The sequence below is a fragment of the Protopterus annectens genome, chromosome 7.part0, assembly GCF_019279795.1.
Source record: "Protopterus annectens isolate FY-2018-M chromosome 7.part0, PAN1.0, whole genome shotgun sequence".
In the NCBI taxonomy this organism is placed as follows: Eukaryota; Metazoa; Chordata; order Ceratodontiformes; family Protopteridae; genus Protopterus; species Protopterus annectens.
The window spans coordinates 1,072,782,056-1,072,799,555 of record NC_056739.1 but is presented as its reverse complement, the minus strand read 5'-3'; the positions used below and the strand labels follow the sequence as shown (position 1 = coordinate 1,072,799,555).

Below are 17,500 nucleotides of genomic sequence, written 5' to 3'. Positions count from 1 at the left end.
TAAATTAATTATTTCCATGAATAAAGTAAACTAATCTAACCTGAATAGTGGTAAGTGATGTCCAGGGTAGGCTTGAAAGGAGAACCAAGACCTGTGGGAATAAATCACACCACAATTAAAAAAAAAAAAAAAAAAAAATCACACAGCAAAAAATTCTATACATCCCATCTTACAAACTTACTGCATACAGATCTTCCAGACAGTGACAAGTGCTACATAGTGTATATGGAACTGCTATGAACTAGTATTCAACAGAAAGTTGTCTTAACTTTTTGTAACAGAGAAACCATCCAAGGTAGTATCAATTTTCAGTGCTGCAGACTTTCAGAAAAATGAAGAAATATAACCAGAAAGAGTGAGACAGGCTTTACACTACTTAAAAGTTACCACAATCCAAACTAGCATCAGGATCTCAGTGCTGTAAGCTTTCAGGAAAATCTGGGAAAATAACCAGGACAGCTCTTATAAATGTTACAAAACAGAGAAAGAAAGGAGGGATGGCAATGTAAAAATCACTTTGTTAAAAACATGAAGTTATCAACAGCATCTAGTGCAAATTCAAACTGCCTTCTTGCTCTAATACCTTATCTTCCTGGATGACCACAATCATTCTTGCATGTTGGTGAAACAGAATATGGAACAGAGAGAGAGAGAGAGAGAGATGCAGGATTTACTGCAAATTCAAACTGCCTTCTTGCTCTCATACCTTATCTTCCTGGATGACCACAATCATTCTTGCATGTTGGTGAAACAGAATATGGAACAGAGAGAGAGAGAGAGAGAGATGCAGGATTTACTGCAAATTCAAACTGCCTTCTTGCTCTCATACCTTATCTTCCTGGATGACCACAATCATTCTTGCATGTTGGTGAAACAGAATATGGAATAGAGAGAGGGAGATGCAGGAACAAATCTTAATGGGAATGGAAACAATGCCCTGTCCATTTATAGGAAGCACCATGAAACAGTAGTTAATACTATGTAGTTTATTTCAGTGCTGGATTCAGCTGCAGCCAATCCAAACAGTCTTATTTAAAAAAAAATCCAGAAAATATATACAGCTCTCATGAAATCAGAGCTGTAGGATGGTCTTAGTCCTGTGATAATGGAACTGAACAAAATTTGTGACCACACAGCAAGTTCCTTGGGAAGAGATTGAAAAAAGGAAGACAACATTCTCCTATCACTTATCCACTAGTGTTCTGCCACCTATTCAGTTTTCTGATCGGGGTTGCCCTGGGACTAGCAGCTAGCAGTCTTTACACTGCAAAAGCCAAAAGATGCTCTTCTGATATTCCATTAGTGGCCATAAATATCCAAACATGCCCCTGCACATGCTCCTTTCATTGCTACAATCTAAAGTGTTTTCTAGTAGGTTTTAAGAATCACCCAAAGCCACCCTCCATAAGAACTGACCACAACAGCCTTGATTCTTATATCCCTGTAAACAAGTGACTTGTACCCTATAAAGCTAAAAGCGTTGTGTTCCACAATCAATTCAAATTTTCTTTTTTCACTGCAAATGTCCCCACTTCTAGTGTGGACAAAATCATGCTTTGTCTAGACTTTCTATGAGGTTAAGTATCAAACTTGGGACATCTCATTCAGTTTATTAAAATTTGTTATATGACTCATCTCAGCTGGCTTTAGTTTTTAACAGTTCATATAAACCACCATTAGTTATTGTCTATTGCAACCCACCCAAAGATGCATTGCAACAGACCCTACCCATGTCACAACTAACTGTTCCTACATGGGTACCAGCAATGACATTGACTCACACCCACAATGCTTGTCGTCATGTACGGGGATGGGCTTCACCCAGTTTACCACATTATTAGCATACTTATATAACTTACAAAAGTTCAGGCTCAATGCAGACATGCAATGATCTAATAAAGCGCTACTGTTTCATTAAAAAAAGCATCTCTGTGGGGTTTGTACATCTTGGAGGTATTACATAGTAAAATGACCACAGAACCACCTGCGACTGTGTATTCTGCAGGTATCTCTGTTTTCTAAAGATGTGCGTTTGAGTTTTTGCAATGTAATTACTTCTGGACACATCAGCGAAGATTCCATGTAAATTACTATTGGGTGGCAAGATCTGCAAATGTTCAGATACAACTGAATCAGTTCCTTTATAACCACAGTGTTAGTATAGCAGCAATTTTATGCACTGGGTTAAATCTGTTTTGGAGCACAGTATCTAATAAGGCACAAGTACAAAGGGCTGGCAAATCAAATTATTTAATGGCTTCAATCCTCAATGATTTGACAAAATAAAAAAAAAAAGCACAGAAACACACGGGCACACACACACACACACACACTTTATGAGGAATACACTGAATATATACAAGGAAAACTCTGGACACGCACTGAAAATATGGACAGCTGAGAGGTGATTTTTTTTTATGTACATAGATATATGGCACAGGACAAATGCATGATATGGCATTCACTGACAGCCTGTCCATCAATGACACCGTGCCCTCACTACCTGTCAATCAAAACAGGAACATCTAACCTGAGCAGATTTCGTTGGGGGTATTATACTTCACAACACCCTTGCCATTTGTATAATGTCATCTGGCAACTGCTACAACTGTGACCTGTGAAGATTAGTCACATTATCAATCACATTTCATAAACTTAAAAGTGAAAAATAAAAAAAGTACTAAACAGACTTCTACTAGAAGTGCTGTTTTACATTTCTATGTAAGGTTTTCAGTTTACTATGGCAACACTGAAACTGCTTCGGTCGACTGGCACATGGTCGAAAGGCAGTTTCCCAGGTAGGCGGAATGTCGAACCAAAATCGATTGAGTACACTACAGTGAACAGGTAGTATAGGTCGATCATTTTGGTTCGACATTATGCAGGGAGGTCGCGCTTCAGTGAGGAACAGGGAATTAGTCCATTTCCTCATTGTAGTGCGATCTCTGAGTTGGTATATTTAATGTACAGGGGGTGCGGGGGGCAAAGCCCCCCACATGGGGGGGTGCAGAGGGGTGGGTGTAGCCCCCCTGCAAAACACTAGAAGTAATGTACCGTTGACTGTAGAGTTCAACAGTACATTAATGTGCATAGCACGAAGTGAGTGATGACATCTCCTGCTTTGTTGAATACGTCGAACCATGGTGGTTGATGTATTCAGTTTCTTTTTGGGTTTACATTCGAAATTTCATATTCAGCATTTCGAGTTGACGTTTGTTATTGGTCGACCGAAGCGGATTTGAACTTTCAATATTAAACCAAGATTTTCACTTGTAAAGGGCATACACAAAACTAATCCAATGAAATTACAGCAATGCACTTGAAACACTGAACATATGATAGGATATCACTTACCATTTAGTGTGTCTTCCAGCTGTCTGCAAGAGAAAAACAATCATGTGACTACTAACACTGCTAAAGAAATCCTCATTTAGCCAAAAAAAAAAACAGTGCAGTAAAACCCTGTTACAAAAGAGTATTCTACAGCATTAACAAAAATATATCAATGAGGATGAGACAAAACCTTTCTGAAAATGGTATCTGGCTAACAAAATGCATACATTTAAAACACAGTACTAGCTTTAATCAGAAATGTCCATGATAGCCAAAATCTCTTAAAAAGTTTATATTAAATGCATTAGGTATTATAAAAACAGCGCTATTTCTTTATTTCTTAATATCCACAACACAGCACCAATTATCTGACATTCAGTGATCCAAATTATTTATCTGAAATATTGACCTGACTAGTTGATTTCTTAACAAGCACATTCTGACATTGAGGTTGACAGATGATGTAAACACAGACGACAGCCCTTACAACTAAACCAACACTTGCCACATAATTTGTGCTTTTGAAATAGTGATACTTTTGCCTTGTCTGAGCACAAACTTTATGCTGTGGCCTTGGCCTGCAAATTACTATTTTTTAACCACATTGTTTAGTATCTGTAACATATTTATATTTAAATATACTTCCACCTTCTGACTTTATAATAAAGTTAAGTTAGCCTTTACTTTATTCTGATTGTTAACCGGGTATGTGGGCTGTTCCAAGAACCCTTTTCAGCCGAGACTTGGGCCAAAAAGGCAATAGCAAATTACATGGAGTTAAACCACAAAAATTGCGATAGTACTGGAAGAAGAAAAGCATGGGAAAAAATATAATGATACTATAGACGAGTAATTTGGAAATGGAAAATGGTTCCTAAGTTTGTGCATTCCCAGTGAAAACAGCAAGATATCCATGCTGCTGATCCCGTTTCATAAAATTAAATGTCGTGCAATTTCTCTGCATGCATCATGTCACTTCTGTAAAGAATTTAGAGGCACATGTGCACAGAGAGAATGCATCTGTAATGTAGGAACTTTTTTTTTAATTAAATTAATGTATGTACTTTTTTTTTTAATTAATGTATGTAATGCAGGATATTTTTTAATTAAGTTAATGTTGTGACCAGGCCCTCCCAGCGGCCTAGGTCACCTAAATCTGGATCCAGCTCTATACAGTATGTCTAATTACATTTAAGGAAACAACATTATAGTAAGGGGAACATATAGCAACTAGTTTAGAAAGCTATGGCATCTTGCATTAATGTTTATAAAATGTCAGATAAATGGTAAAGGCATGATGCTTTGGGTTAGCACATACACACAAAAAGAGAATAGATATTAGATGGTCTTGTGACAGAAGAGCATTAAAAGCCAGGGAGGAGTTGACATTGTCAAAGTAATCACAGATCTAAGTATCTTCATCAAGAGTTAACTGTTTTTTGACCATAATGTGTCAGTGATAGTCAGGAAATCCTTCTACCTGGTGTTCAGTAATAAGTAAAAATATTCTGTTTGATGCCTACAATTTATATACACATATTTTTTTCTTTATCTAACTCTACCTCTCTCTAGCAAACAATTATCCCCTTTGTTTCCCAGTTCTAGTGGCTACAACTACAGAGGGTTGAAGACGGCGGTCAGCCATTATCTAGTCAGGTGGGATATTTCTTCCCTAATAAACTCTTAATGACAGCTGACATGCCCTACAAAAGCAAGGGAATGCAATGTTGGGTCATGTGACAAGTGCGTTTTTCCAAATATTGACTGATTCCTGGCTACAGCAAGGAGCACTGTTTGGTAGGTCAAAACAGGCTGGTACTTTCCTCAGAGTCTCTTGCTGCTATTCGATCAATGCATCTCCCCTTCGTACAAGACAGGTAAACTCAATAATCACTCCCCTCCACCTGATTGCTAATACAACCCAAATTGTTTGGGATACAGGCAAGACTCTATACCTCTCTATTCAACACGCAGGCATGAAGGTTTCTGGTCAGTATGTGAAAGGATTTCACAGACATCTGCAATGATTTACTATTATTACTATATCTTCAAGGGATGTGTGAGAGCCTACATGAATTTAATAACAAAATGATTACGCCATCTACTATTCATGTTGATGGTTTTACAAAAGCTGATTTTAGTGTTCAAATACTGAGAATTTTACTTATTTAACATTTGTTTGACATTTGTTTACTGGGAAAGGCTGACTGAGACAGAGCCATTTTCAGTGGAAGCCTGAGGAAAAATGCTCCAGACACTTCTTTGGAATATTTTCATCAATATTAACTCTAACCAGCATTAGTCTATACTACCATGAACACACACTACATAGCTTTTACTGTTTAATGTAATGGAACTCATACAGAGCATAAGAAATTTACTAATATATTTGATTTTATTACATTTTTGTGTTTCTTTAATAGGTGTACAAAGGTTGACTTTTTTCTATTTCTTTCTTGGAAAGGCTGTAATGCATTTTTTTGTTGTGAGTTATATATTGCTTTAGGACTGACCCCATGCACCTCCTATCCACACCCTCTAACACCACCAAACACATCCTGACAAATATTCATTACTGGTATTATCACAGGCATAGTGCTCCCACATACAATCTGACCAAAGAGTGAGAAGTCCAAACAACAGCTACTATTTTAATTGGCACTTACAATAAAAAGTGGGATCTAATGCTGGTCCCATCATACAAAGCCTACTTTTCTTAAGCACATGTGAATGTAGAGACATATACTAAGGGGTCTATTTCTAAAGTTCGAACTTTGAAAACATTGACTTTCTTATGGTTGAGACTATAAGGTCAATGTTTTGAAAGTATGAAATTTAAATAAAAAAAATATATATATATGTTTTTTTTACATTTTTGCAGGGGGGCAAGCCTCCCAGCACCCCTCACACCCCCTGCTAATATAAAAACTCTGAGATCACACTACAGCGAGAAAAATGGTAAATATACCATTCCATGCTGTACAGCGATCTCCATTTACACATTTTGAATTTTCAAACTTCGATTTTATTGTCTCGACCATAAGAAAGTCAATGTTTTGAAAGTTTGAAATTTAGTAGTAGACCCATACTAAGTTTGACCAATATTGACCCTACCATCACATTACATTAAAGGACTGGTGCGCTGTGGAATTCATCACAGGTCAGCCCATCAGGAGTTCATGTAGCAGTAGGGAAAATATCTAGTAATACTCACAGGCCAGTGTCAAAGGTAAAACTTAAAATATCTGCATTTTTTTCTCTATACAGTGAAATGACCAGATCAACATTCAGATAAGATATTAAACCAAGACCCATCTGCCAGACGTGGTGCTAACTCAAGTGGCTGTAAATGTTCCCCCTGTACTTACTGAAAAGAGTTGGAGAAGTTGCCTGGTGATCTGAACAAATTTCCCCTAGTCAGTATAACTACCAATTCAGGTTTCCCCTGAGAAGAAGCCATTAGCTTAGTGAGACTAAATGCATGAAAAAGTGTAAATAAAAAATAAAAACTATTTCTGTGAGGGAGTTTAGCTATTAAACTATTAAAATACATGCACACAATAAAAATGGTCAGTTTGGTGTAATAAACCCTTGTAACAAAAGAAATAAAACACACAATTGCACAATGGACAATAAACAGCAACTGAGCGAGCTATTCTTCACCACAACACTGAAAAAGGCATGCCACAACACTGAAAAAGGCATGCAGCATAATATCACGACTAGGTTTCCACTCAATGACTGTAACCACCACTGTGCTATTTTTTAAGAAGTACAAGATAACTCTGTGTGAGGGTGCAGTTAGCATCTTGCGGCTGCTCGTAAAGTATTAGCTGGCATCTTCCCAAAGCCAGATCATGGTCAAATGGGGCCCTAGGCAGGGCGATAGATTGGGCCCTCCCCATACACAGCCCACTCCCACAGCCATTCCAGCGTCCCATTACTTGGCTATTTCTCCCCAGTTACCATAAACACTGTTCAAACTGCTCAGTGTGTATACCGTTTTCTGCTTTACTTCTACAATGCTTAGATACTTGGATTTAATTTAAACATTTATTTCAGATTTTATAGCACAAACACTGATAGACAAGTGCTAAACAAAACAATACAGTCTCACAATGATAACAGACTTAGCATTAAAACTTACCTACCCTTGGAAACTCACATTCACTGAAATGGCACTGAAACCCACATTCAAAGAAAATGCATCTGGTCAGCGGCTAATAAAGTTTACCTTTGGGCTGTTTTCTAATGATAGGCCCCTTGCACAGATTTTTAGGACTGTGCATAAATGCATGTGTTCTTTAATTCACTTTCCTGATTGTATTAAATTACATTCCTTGTATAATACAGCACCACTTATTAGAGTATATTTTAAATTTGTAGTTTTGAACATTTTTCCAGTAAGCAATGAAGCAAAGCTTAGGCACAGATGACAACTAAACTGCCCAATTATGAATATTTTAATCATAAAATGCCACTCAAATTCTGTAATTACAACCCACCAATGTCGGTCAATATGTACAATCTCTGCAGAAGCAAAAGTCATCTGAATAATTCCACATCAAAGAGATCTGCAACTAATAAAGAGGTCGCTGCTAGCAATCAACTTTATATTTCAGTGTTTCATCTACAAATTCAGTGCCCGCTGCCCTTGAAGAATATAATGCCTATGTTACATTTAAAAAAAATGGTAAGCTGGGAATATTGTAATAGGGAGTGGATGGCAAGCCAAAAACAGATTCATAGTTATTAGGTATTTCGTCCAAAAGAGGACATACTCAGGACGGCAGCACCTCCCCTACCTTCCTTAAAGTACAACAGTATCAGCAATCCATCTACATGTTGTGAGAGTAGAACTCTCAGCCATCTGCATCAAAAGCAAGTATGACAGTATGCTAATAACAATTCTATAGCACGATAGTGATACCATTTGCTAAACAAAACAGTTATGCATTGTGAAAAGACTTTGCATGAGCAGCAGTAACCTTCTCTTCCCTTGAAGCTCACAGTTCCTTGAAAATGCACTTGAAACTCAAATGTTTTTTAGCAACCTGGTACTTGAGGTAGAGGAGTCAGGCTTTTGTTTCTTGTAACTAAGGTACAAGGTTTGAGCCTGAGCAAATCAACTAACCACCTGCTATCCACGGTATTATACACAGACACACACAGAAATCTCTGTTACCTGCGCCCATGCCATACAAGAATCAAGATCTAGGGAGCAAGTGTGTTCATTAAGGAAACAGCACAGGAGTTTCAAGGAAGTGAGTGTGCTCATTACAGAAGTAGTATTTAAATTCTGCATTCACAGAATGCGGAATTGTAGTAGTAAAGGACAGGTCTGTGAGACAATGACACACACACAGAAGCAACAGATGTGTGCAAACAGATGCAGAGGTGTTCTTAAAGAAGAACGCCCTTAAAAAACATATTTTTTTAACTAAAAAAAGTAAATCTGACAGCCTTTGGCCAGCAACCCCCTCCCAGTCAGTGGGCCTTAGGTGACTGCCTAGATCGCCTAGTGCTGGATCCAGTTCTGCATCTGCACAATAAAAAAAAAAAACAGCATTACCCAGTACCACTTTCAGTTCTACTACTGAAAATTTGTAGCTTAAAATTAAGCAAACAATATATATCATATATAAAGACAATTTACATCCAGTAAGTTACACATCAAGAATAAATTAAAAAAAAAACACACCTAAAATGAAGGTGACAATGGGAAGTAATTTTATGACAGTCTGACAGCCACGAATAATGGCTATTTTCATTAGAAGACCTGAAACAATGCAAAAGCACAAGGTAAGAATAACATAACTGTTTTAGAGAATAATCCATGGGTGCAAATCTAAAACAGGACTCCCAGCAGAACTTTCTGTTATTAGACAAGTCATCTAGCAAGCAGTGGCTTGAAGACAATTGCTCAGATCATCCAGGATCATATCTGTGTTGTCTGGTTTAAATCTGATACTCTCAGTAGTCTGCTTCTGCCCTGATCATTAAAAATGGGAAAGATAATTCCATCTCTTATTAATAAATCATGCAAATGGCCAACTCGCAGTCTCTCATGAGCCTTTTGGTTTCTGGCAAAGAATCAGTGCCCTGTACATGAAAGATTTTTCTCTGGCTCAAAATAAGATCGAAAATTCTCTCCTTACTGCTCGATTTACTTTTTCTTCTTCTTATGTGAGGCTAAAAATATTTTAAATATCTTTATGGCTTGTCTGACTGCAACCTGGAGAATTCTACCATACTTGATGTGTTCCACTTTCAGTGCAATTCTACTTGAACCTTGAGATTCTGTTCAAACTTCTGAATCCAATGTTTTCAGATTTAAGAGAATTAATCTTGCAGCTTCAGAGACAGTGGCAGTTGAAGCACAAACATGCTGCATTAAAATGAAGAGCTACTTCTTGAAAAAACTGAGAGAGATTGGTGGTTCAGTTTTTATGTAAAGTATCAAAATATAATTACTTTGTGAAACCAAGAAAAATACAAAAATATTTTTTACTGTAAATGGGAGTTGTTTAAAAATTATCTGGTGAAAAGCATTTAATGGTCATTTGCATCATTTTACCTGGAAGTCTGAAAAAAAATGAAATACGTGCACTCTGCTCTGTATGCCTTCCAAGGCAATATTATTATAAAAAGAAAATGGTTCTAACTCTGGTCCTCTTCTCAGCTTTAGAAGTTACAAAGTGAATGTTCAGCAAGCAGGAAGCTACTGGTGCTACAAATGAGATTTTATTCTGAAAACAAGTAATATATACATTTCTGGGGAAATGCACCTGAGAACAGTCTATAAATGAAGAAGCATAGACAACTATACATGTATATGTTTAAGGCTTTGCTGCACGAGAGTGAGAAGTAGCTCTTGATCACATGATATGCACCCTATACAATAACACCCTCTTAAAGAGATATACGTCTATTACATACATATGTACTACATCATTCAGCTACAGAGACAAGTGCTTTAAAGGATATATGAATCACATCTGTGAACTGTGTAAACAAAACGCAAGCGATATAATGTACTGGCTAGGAATATGGACTCAAACAGGAGTAGCAAAACACAGTTGAGCCATCTGAACAGCATAATATAACAATTCAAAAAAAGACATAGTAACTCACAGGATCCATGCTTGTCCTAACTGAACATATTTTTTTGCATGCAGCAGAGTGGGCAAATTGTTATCCACGTTCCTTAAAATAAAGTGACAGACATAACACAGGTCAAGTGTGATTAGTGTATTAATTTCACATTATTGAAACAGGAGACACCTGATGTAATATTTGGCAATGGTCCACTATACAAAAGTCAGGAATTCACAAGATGTGTGCTCAAATGGGGATTCAAACACATAACGTGTAGTCCCAGCTATCTACTGTTTAATAAAAAGTGGGAAAAATATGCATAAAGTGAAAAAATATAATGAAGAGCAGTAGCAAAAGTAGAAGCATTGTCATATTACAGTTCTGCAATATATGAATAATTCTCTTAATGAAGGCAGTCTCTCATCAGTTCACCTGTTAAGGGACAGAGGTCTAAAAAAGCAAACTATCAACTTAAACTGTGCTACTCATGCTTAACAATCAAGGAGATGCTGAAAAGAAATCAAAAGAAATAGAAATACTATTACTGTAGAACACAGAGAGGATGACAAGATCTTCAAATCGGATATTAAAAACAAAACAGCTGTAAGAATGTCTTCAGCCTGAAGCTAATTTAGTCAAGTATCTGAACCAAGACTAATCCTATGTTATTCACAGGGACAATGGAAAGAGCCACAGGAGGAACTGCAGACATATGTAAGGCAATACATCACAGTCCAAGGATAATTGATCACAACTATCACAAGCAGTACTCTTTAAATACATGCATACACACACAAAGACTATGAGAACTGTGACTGTCAAGAGTAGCAAAAAGTGGTTTCTCAAGTTAAGTCTTCAAGAAATGCTGCAGTTCAGCAAGATTATCATAGATGGAAGATCAGATGCCCAGAATTAATACTCCTATTAAATATTCTAGTTTTAGAAGTCCACTAAAAAAACAAACAAAAAAATAGTATGTTTGACACGATCACAATACTAAAGCCTGAAAAGTTCTATTAACTAAAATGCCTCCTGAATCTGTACAAAACTATCTTTTTCTTATTTATTTTTCATGTTCATTCACAATTACACATTATACAATCCTCATAGTTTGCACACTTTTTTATTTTACACCAGTGCTCTGCTGCTTCTTGTGTTTATTGTAGTTACTTTTACCCCCTCCCCTTTCCTGTTCTTCTTTTAACCTCCTATTTTTCCTTCAGTTTTTCTCCTACCTGCCTCATTTCCTTCTGGTTTAGGCTTCTCCTTACCATGTGCAGACATGTACTGTTCAGCTCCCCTTTATGCCACTTGACCTTTGCCTTTCAATTTCTATTACACTTCACCTCTGTTGCTATTACTCTTATCTCCCTCATTTCTTTTTCCTTACACTTCCCTTCTTCCTCCCCACCCCATTATGGAGAAGTCACAGAACCCTCCCCCTTTTCCATATATTCTCATCTAGATTAACAGGGGCTCCAACCAGACCTTTTGAGGCCAAGTACACTCTAATTATACGTTTCTTGCTTGCTTCTTCTGTCATGCACCTCCAGCATCTTGTGTCTGTTCTCCTTCCCTCTTTACTCTGGAAATCCCATCCTACGCATTTTATGCATCTTCAACATTATTTTGAGGATCTTGTCATTCCGCTTTCCCCATCTACAACCCATCTTCCCTCTCCCAACCTTTCCTTATCTCTATAATTGTAACTTCCTTCACTTTGCAAATCAGGTCATTGTAAATCATTGTGTTTTTAACTTTAACCTACTTTTCCCATTATTAACACATGGCTCTCCTTTCCCAGTTTTTTCCTTCCTTCTTCAGCTGTTTTTCTCTCAGGCTGGAATTAACGTCCACCATTCATTTTCTGTTAATTCAAATTCCTATATTAATTCTTTTGAACACAGTCTGTCTTCCTGCCTCTTCCTTCCTTAAGCCCCCCTCTCCTCTCCTGTTACTTACTTTTCCTTCAATCTTTTCTGTTTCTTTCCTATGAAAGCACCAAATCCTCCTTCTCTCCTATGTCTCACTTTCTCTTGCCCCACTTTATTTTGCCCCATCTCTTTAGTTCCTCCTCACTCATTCTTTTATACTTTTCCCACCACCTTATGTGTTCTCTCTCCTCTTCTCTTTTGGTCTCCCCCTTGCTCTCTCATCTACCCAAATAGGTTTTCATACAGCAAGGCCTACAAGAACATGTGTGAGAGTTCCCAGCCACCTTTCTCCTATTCAGCCTTGCATTTTTTTTGCTTCATCTCTTTTTATCACCCTGAAGCTGACCATCAGCTTCTCTCAGTGTATCCCTTCATCCACCATGTCTGCCAAACTCACCTTTAACTGCCTCCTAGACTATTTCTAGCAAATGTTTGGAGCCAGTGAGGAGACTGAGGCAGTGTATCCACCAATATTCCACCTCCTGTGTGTGCCATTACAACCTTGTGGATGAGGCATGCAATGAGCATCTGTTTTTTTCTGAATCTTCAGCAGTTCCTTTTCTCGGTGCACCCAAAGAAGTCCCTTTTAGACATTTTTGCAATTTGGTCTCCACTGGATCCATTGACAGCTTTCTTAGTACATGTATTCTACATCTATTTCCAGAGTTTGGGGTATGCCTTCTGAATTTGTCACTCTGCAACTCTGACTTCTACTGACTTTTTCTATTTGCATCTAAGCTTGAAGCCCTTTCTAACCCAGCACCAACTGGCATTATTTCCTTTAAGGTTGCTCCACTGTTCTCTGATATAAACATACAATTATCCACATACATTAGGACTCCAGCTTGTACTTCTGTATTTCAATGCAGCTGTGCTAACTTCTTCCTCACCCTACTGCCAGTTCTTCTATGAGTAACATGAACAGCCTCTGGGAGAGAGGGTCCTCGTGATTTTAAAACTCTTCCATTTACCATTATTTATATGTCTGTCTCATATACTGCCTTTACCAGTCCCAGAAAAATTCCCCATTTGACCTTTTCTGGTATCCCCTAAAAGAGCTCCCAATCTGATTGTTTTGAAGACCTCTAGTGTGTCAAAAACAACAATTCCTCCACCTGTTTCACCCCTTTTGAACTTCTATGTCCATAAGCTCTGTTAGCATCCACCAATAAATGTATTTTTCCTTTTAGAAAACAATCTTGCCCTACCTACATTATTCTCAACAGAATCTCATCTAGTCTCCTTGCTGCACGTTTGCCTTAGCTTTGATGTCTGTGTTTATTAAGAGACTGGTCTGTAATCCCTACTTCTACCCTCTCAACCCTCTCTTTCTATATCACTACAACTACTAATACTATTTTAGCTCTTCTGATTGTGTCTATTCCCTCTGTTTTTCTTATTCTTTCATTCTCCTCCTTCAAAACTCTCCATATTGCTTCTCTACCCCATTTACAGAGAACTAAACCAAGTATCTAACTGTTTCTCCATTCTTTTTGTCTTGCACTGCCTCTTTGATCATCTGCTTCATGAGTTTTGCATTCAGTTTTTCCATCTGTGTTCCTTTTACCTGGTATCCTTCATCTACATCTGTGTCCTCCCATTAGATTCTCTTTTCCTTTTCGGGTTCCTGGTACATTTGTTAGTAGTACTCCCTAAAAGCTCCCTTAATCATGCTGCCCCTCCTCTAAGATTTCTCCCTCTTCTCATAATGCTCTGTATTGCAGTCTCACCTTTCCTTTTTTATATTTCTTTGCTGGATGTTTCCCTTGCTTCTCCCTAATTACAATACTCTTTCCAGTACCATTGCCCTACTTCTACTGCAGCTGTCATTTTTCCTTCTTGTTCAGTTTTATCACTTTTTTCTGTCTTTAGTGTTTTTTATCCATACCTCCTTTTGTATCCCACCAATATTTCATCCAGTTTTGGTATCTCCTCATTTAGCATCTTTCCACCCTTTTCTCATGAATTCCCTCTACCCCTTGTTTTGATTCCATTCCATTAGTGCTTCCTCAGTTCTAATTTTTCTGTAGTGTTCTCCTTCACTGACTCCATTACAAACATTGGCAAAGGGTGCTTCCTTTCCTGATCATTCCACTTGTAGTGTTCCTCCTTCTCCAAACCAGCCGACACCTTGTTCCTTGTCTGTCATAATTGTTATAGCTACTGCCACATAGTCTGATATACATCTCTCCTGCATTTCTATCCCTTCCATTCTTTTCAGGGTTTCCTCTTTTCCTAGTAATCTATCCAGTTTACAGATTTAAGTCAGGCAGAGTCTTGTAAATGTGTGCTCCTCTTTTCAAAATGCATTCCCTTCTATATGTCCTTCCACTCCTCTTTTCACATTCTGTAATAAATGTCTTTTTATCTTTATACTGTACTCTCTTTCACAAAAGACTCATCTTTTCTTGGATCTAGTGTAGCAAGAATGTCCCTTTCCAATGACTTCTCTGTCCATTTTTATCTGATTCCATTCTTCAAAGAACCTGCTGTAAAAGTCCTCTATATCCTTGTGCGGGGCATACAGGTTCCTTACTGCCCAGCACTTTCCACTTATTTCACCTTGTTAAATGATCCATCTCCCTGCCTTGTTTTTCCCCACCCCTTCCTTCACTACCTTTTCTGAAAAGGGTGCCCCACCCACACACACATTTTACTGTCTATTTGTCCCATAGCATTCTAGAGTCTCGTGAACTCCCCTCCTTCTTTTACTTTTAATTTGATCTCCTGGTGCAGTACCATGTTCCTGTGCATCCTGTTCATTCTACTGTGTACTTTTCCCTTCTGATCAGGAACAAAGCCATCCCTATGCTTCAGGTTTTGGTCTGTGTTCAATCCCTTCAGGTCTCTTTGGTTTTGTTCTCCCTCCAAATTGCATTTTAACTGCTGTCCCCTCCTTGGTTTCCTACCCTACCTGTAACTTTCATGATTTGGCCTTTGCCTACACTTGTCTCCCCTTCTTCTCCATGAAGATCGATTAATTACCTTCCATCCTGCGATTTGAGTGCCTCTGGACTTGGGAATTTTATCTTTTCCTTTCTTCTCTGTCCTCTTTTGGCCCCATCCTTCGTGCCTTCACTTCCTCTGTAATTATCTCTTATTTTCTTCTGTTTTTAACACTTTCTATAACCATTAATTGTTTCAATTGTACTTCATCTTACTTTTATGACAACTGCATGCAATTCCACTTTACTATGATCTAATACACTTCATGCTATTCTAAAACTGGTGTTTCCATAATTACTCCTTCTCCTGCTTCCTTCCTTCCAAATTTCTCTCATTTTTTAATTGAAATACCTCAACAATTTTGCTCACTTCTTGACTGATAGGACTTACATTTATATTAAAACACTATTATAAAAAATAGTGCATTATAAGAAAGACCATGCAGCAGCAATCTTCTTATTTATGCCATGTCCTTTCTATTGTACCTTTCTCTGACAACTTTGTTCCGGAAAGTTCAACTTGTAAAACAGTTTGTCTTTAGACATCCATATAATTACTGTTGGAACACAATGCATTATTAAATACGATCTTCCCTTGAATAGTGCCCCATGTTAATACATACTGTTGTATCACAATGCATTATTAAATCCTATATACCCTTGAATAGTGCCCCATGTTAATACATACTGCTGGAACACAATGCATTATTAAATACTATCTAGCCTTGAATAGTGCCCCATGTTAATACATACTGTTAGACTACAGTATGTCAATCTCATTTACTCATTTGTCCTGTCACTTCTGTGACTTTACTCCCTCAGTTGCTTTGGCATGCAACCATGAACCAAAGCCTGTAAACCCTGGAATTTACTGTGACTACATCCACTTGCATCTCCCTTATATAGTCTCTCATTTCCTCTCAATGTTCAAAATAACAGCTGGGGACCATCAAAAAAATCACAGCACTTAAAATTTCAGTCACATAGTAGGGGGTGGGGGGGTTCCATACACAGTGGCTACACAGAACATGGCTGTTAACACTAAAATGTTAATATCCATCCTCTTTAATCTATCAATTTTCTAAGCAATCTGTGCCAGTATTTGAAATGCGTCCCTAAACTGAGGTCTTCTCTAATAATATTTTTGCTTTGTCTCTACTTCTGGAGAAAAAAGGTTGAGAGATACAATACTAATGTAACCACATGTGCAATTACTGATAAAACAGCAGTTTATTTCAACATGGATAAATCAATGCAGAGAACAAATTAAATAAAAGTTTTAAAAAAATCACAGATATACTACCTTTTATAAAACCACACCAACATGCACATCTAACTTTATATGCCTTGTCTTAAATTACTACAAAACATTTTAACTACCACCACTTTCATGAATCAGAAAGTAACTGCTGCAATTCTTTAAGTATTTAAATTTAGATTTGTTTAGTAATTCTGTCAGAAACCTTAAATTGAATCACACCGGTCAACCTCTTAATGCAAGAACTCTAGACAGAGAGAAAAATGATTGGGGGAGGCAAAGACCACAAATTAGAGGCTGATTTTAAATATTGCTCTTATAAACTTTGAAAACTGCAAGAACAGTACATTTATAATTAGCAAAAATTTCCTGAAGGATGTGAAGTCTGAACCTCAAATTCTGTCAGAACTTAGTGACATTAACCCTCAGTAACTTGCCAGAAAACCACAAAGTTTGACGAACAAATCAAAAACATAAGATAAAAATCTGGGCATTCTGCAAAATTCTGGAAAGCTGACAGGTAAGAAATGAAGTAACTTCAATTACCTGAAATTGTGACTGCAGCAATGCAATCAGTGAGTGTGTTCCCACAGATCCGATCTCAGAAACGTAGTTGACTAATGTCATGACAATCCCAATCAAGAAGGGTCAGAACAACTGTTACTCACTCAACTTCTCATTATCCATTCCATCCTAAACAAGCCCTCTGCCTGCCCTAACTTATTCTCTCTTCTATCCCTATACAATTCCCCTTGGTCCCTCAGAAGTTCAGATAAATGTCTCTTACAGATGCACAAACCTACAAAAATCCATTGGACAAAATGTATTTATGGCTACTTTCCTGCTCTTTCATGGAACAAGCTCCGCCTGTACCTTAGATTCATTACCAAAGTCCATGAATTTAAGAAAACTACTATAGCACCTGGATTTGT

The 17,500-nt window shown here is 37.6% G+C and overlaps 1 protein-coding gene across 1 annotated transcript in view; it reads right to left on the bottom strand.

The window, feature by feature from the left end:
- Positions 1-17,500, bottom strand: part of TRPM7 (transient receptor potential cation channel subfamily M member 7) — a 1,848,525-nt gene that overhangs the window by 352,235 nt on the left and 1,478,790 nt on the right. Inside the window, exons 27-28 of the mRNA XM_044076371.1 lie at positions 3,355-3,377; positions 41-91 (exon numbers count right to left, since the gene is read on the bottom strand). Coding sequence (XP_043932306.1) covers positions 41-91; positions 3,355-3,377 — 74 coding nt within the window. The remainder of the gene's footprint in view (positions 1-40; positions 92-3,354; positions 3,378-17,500) is intronic.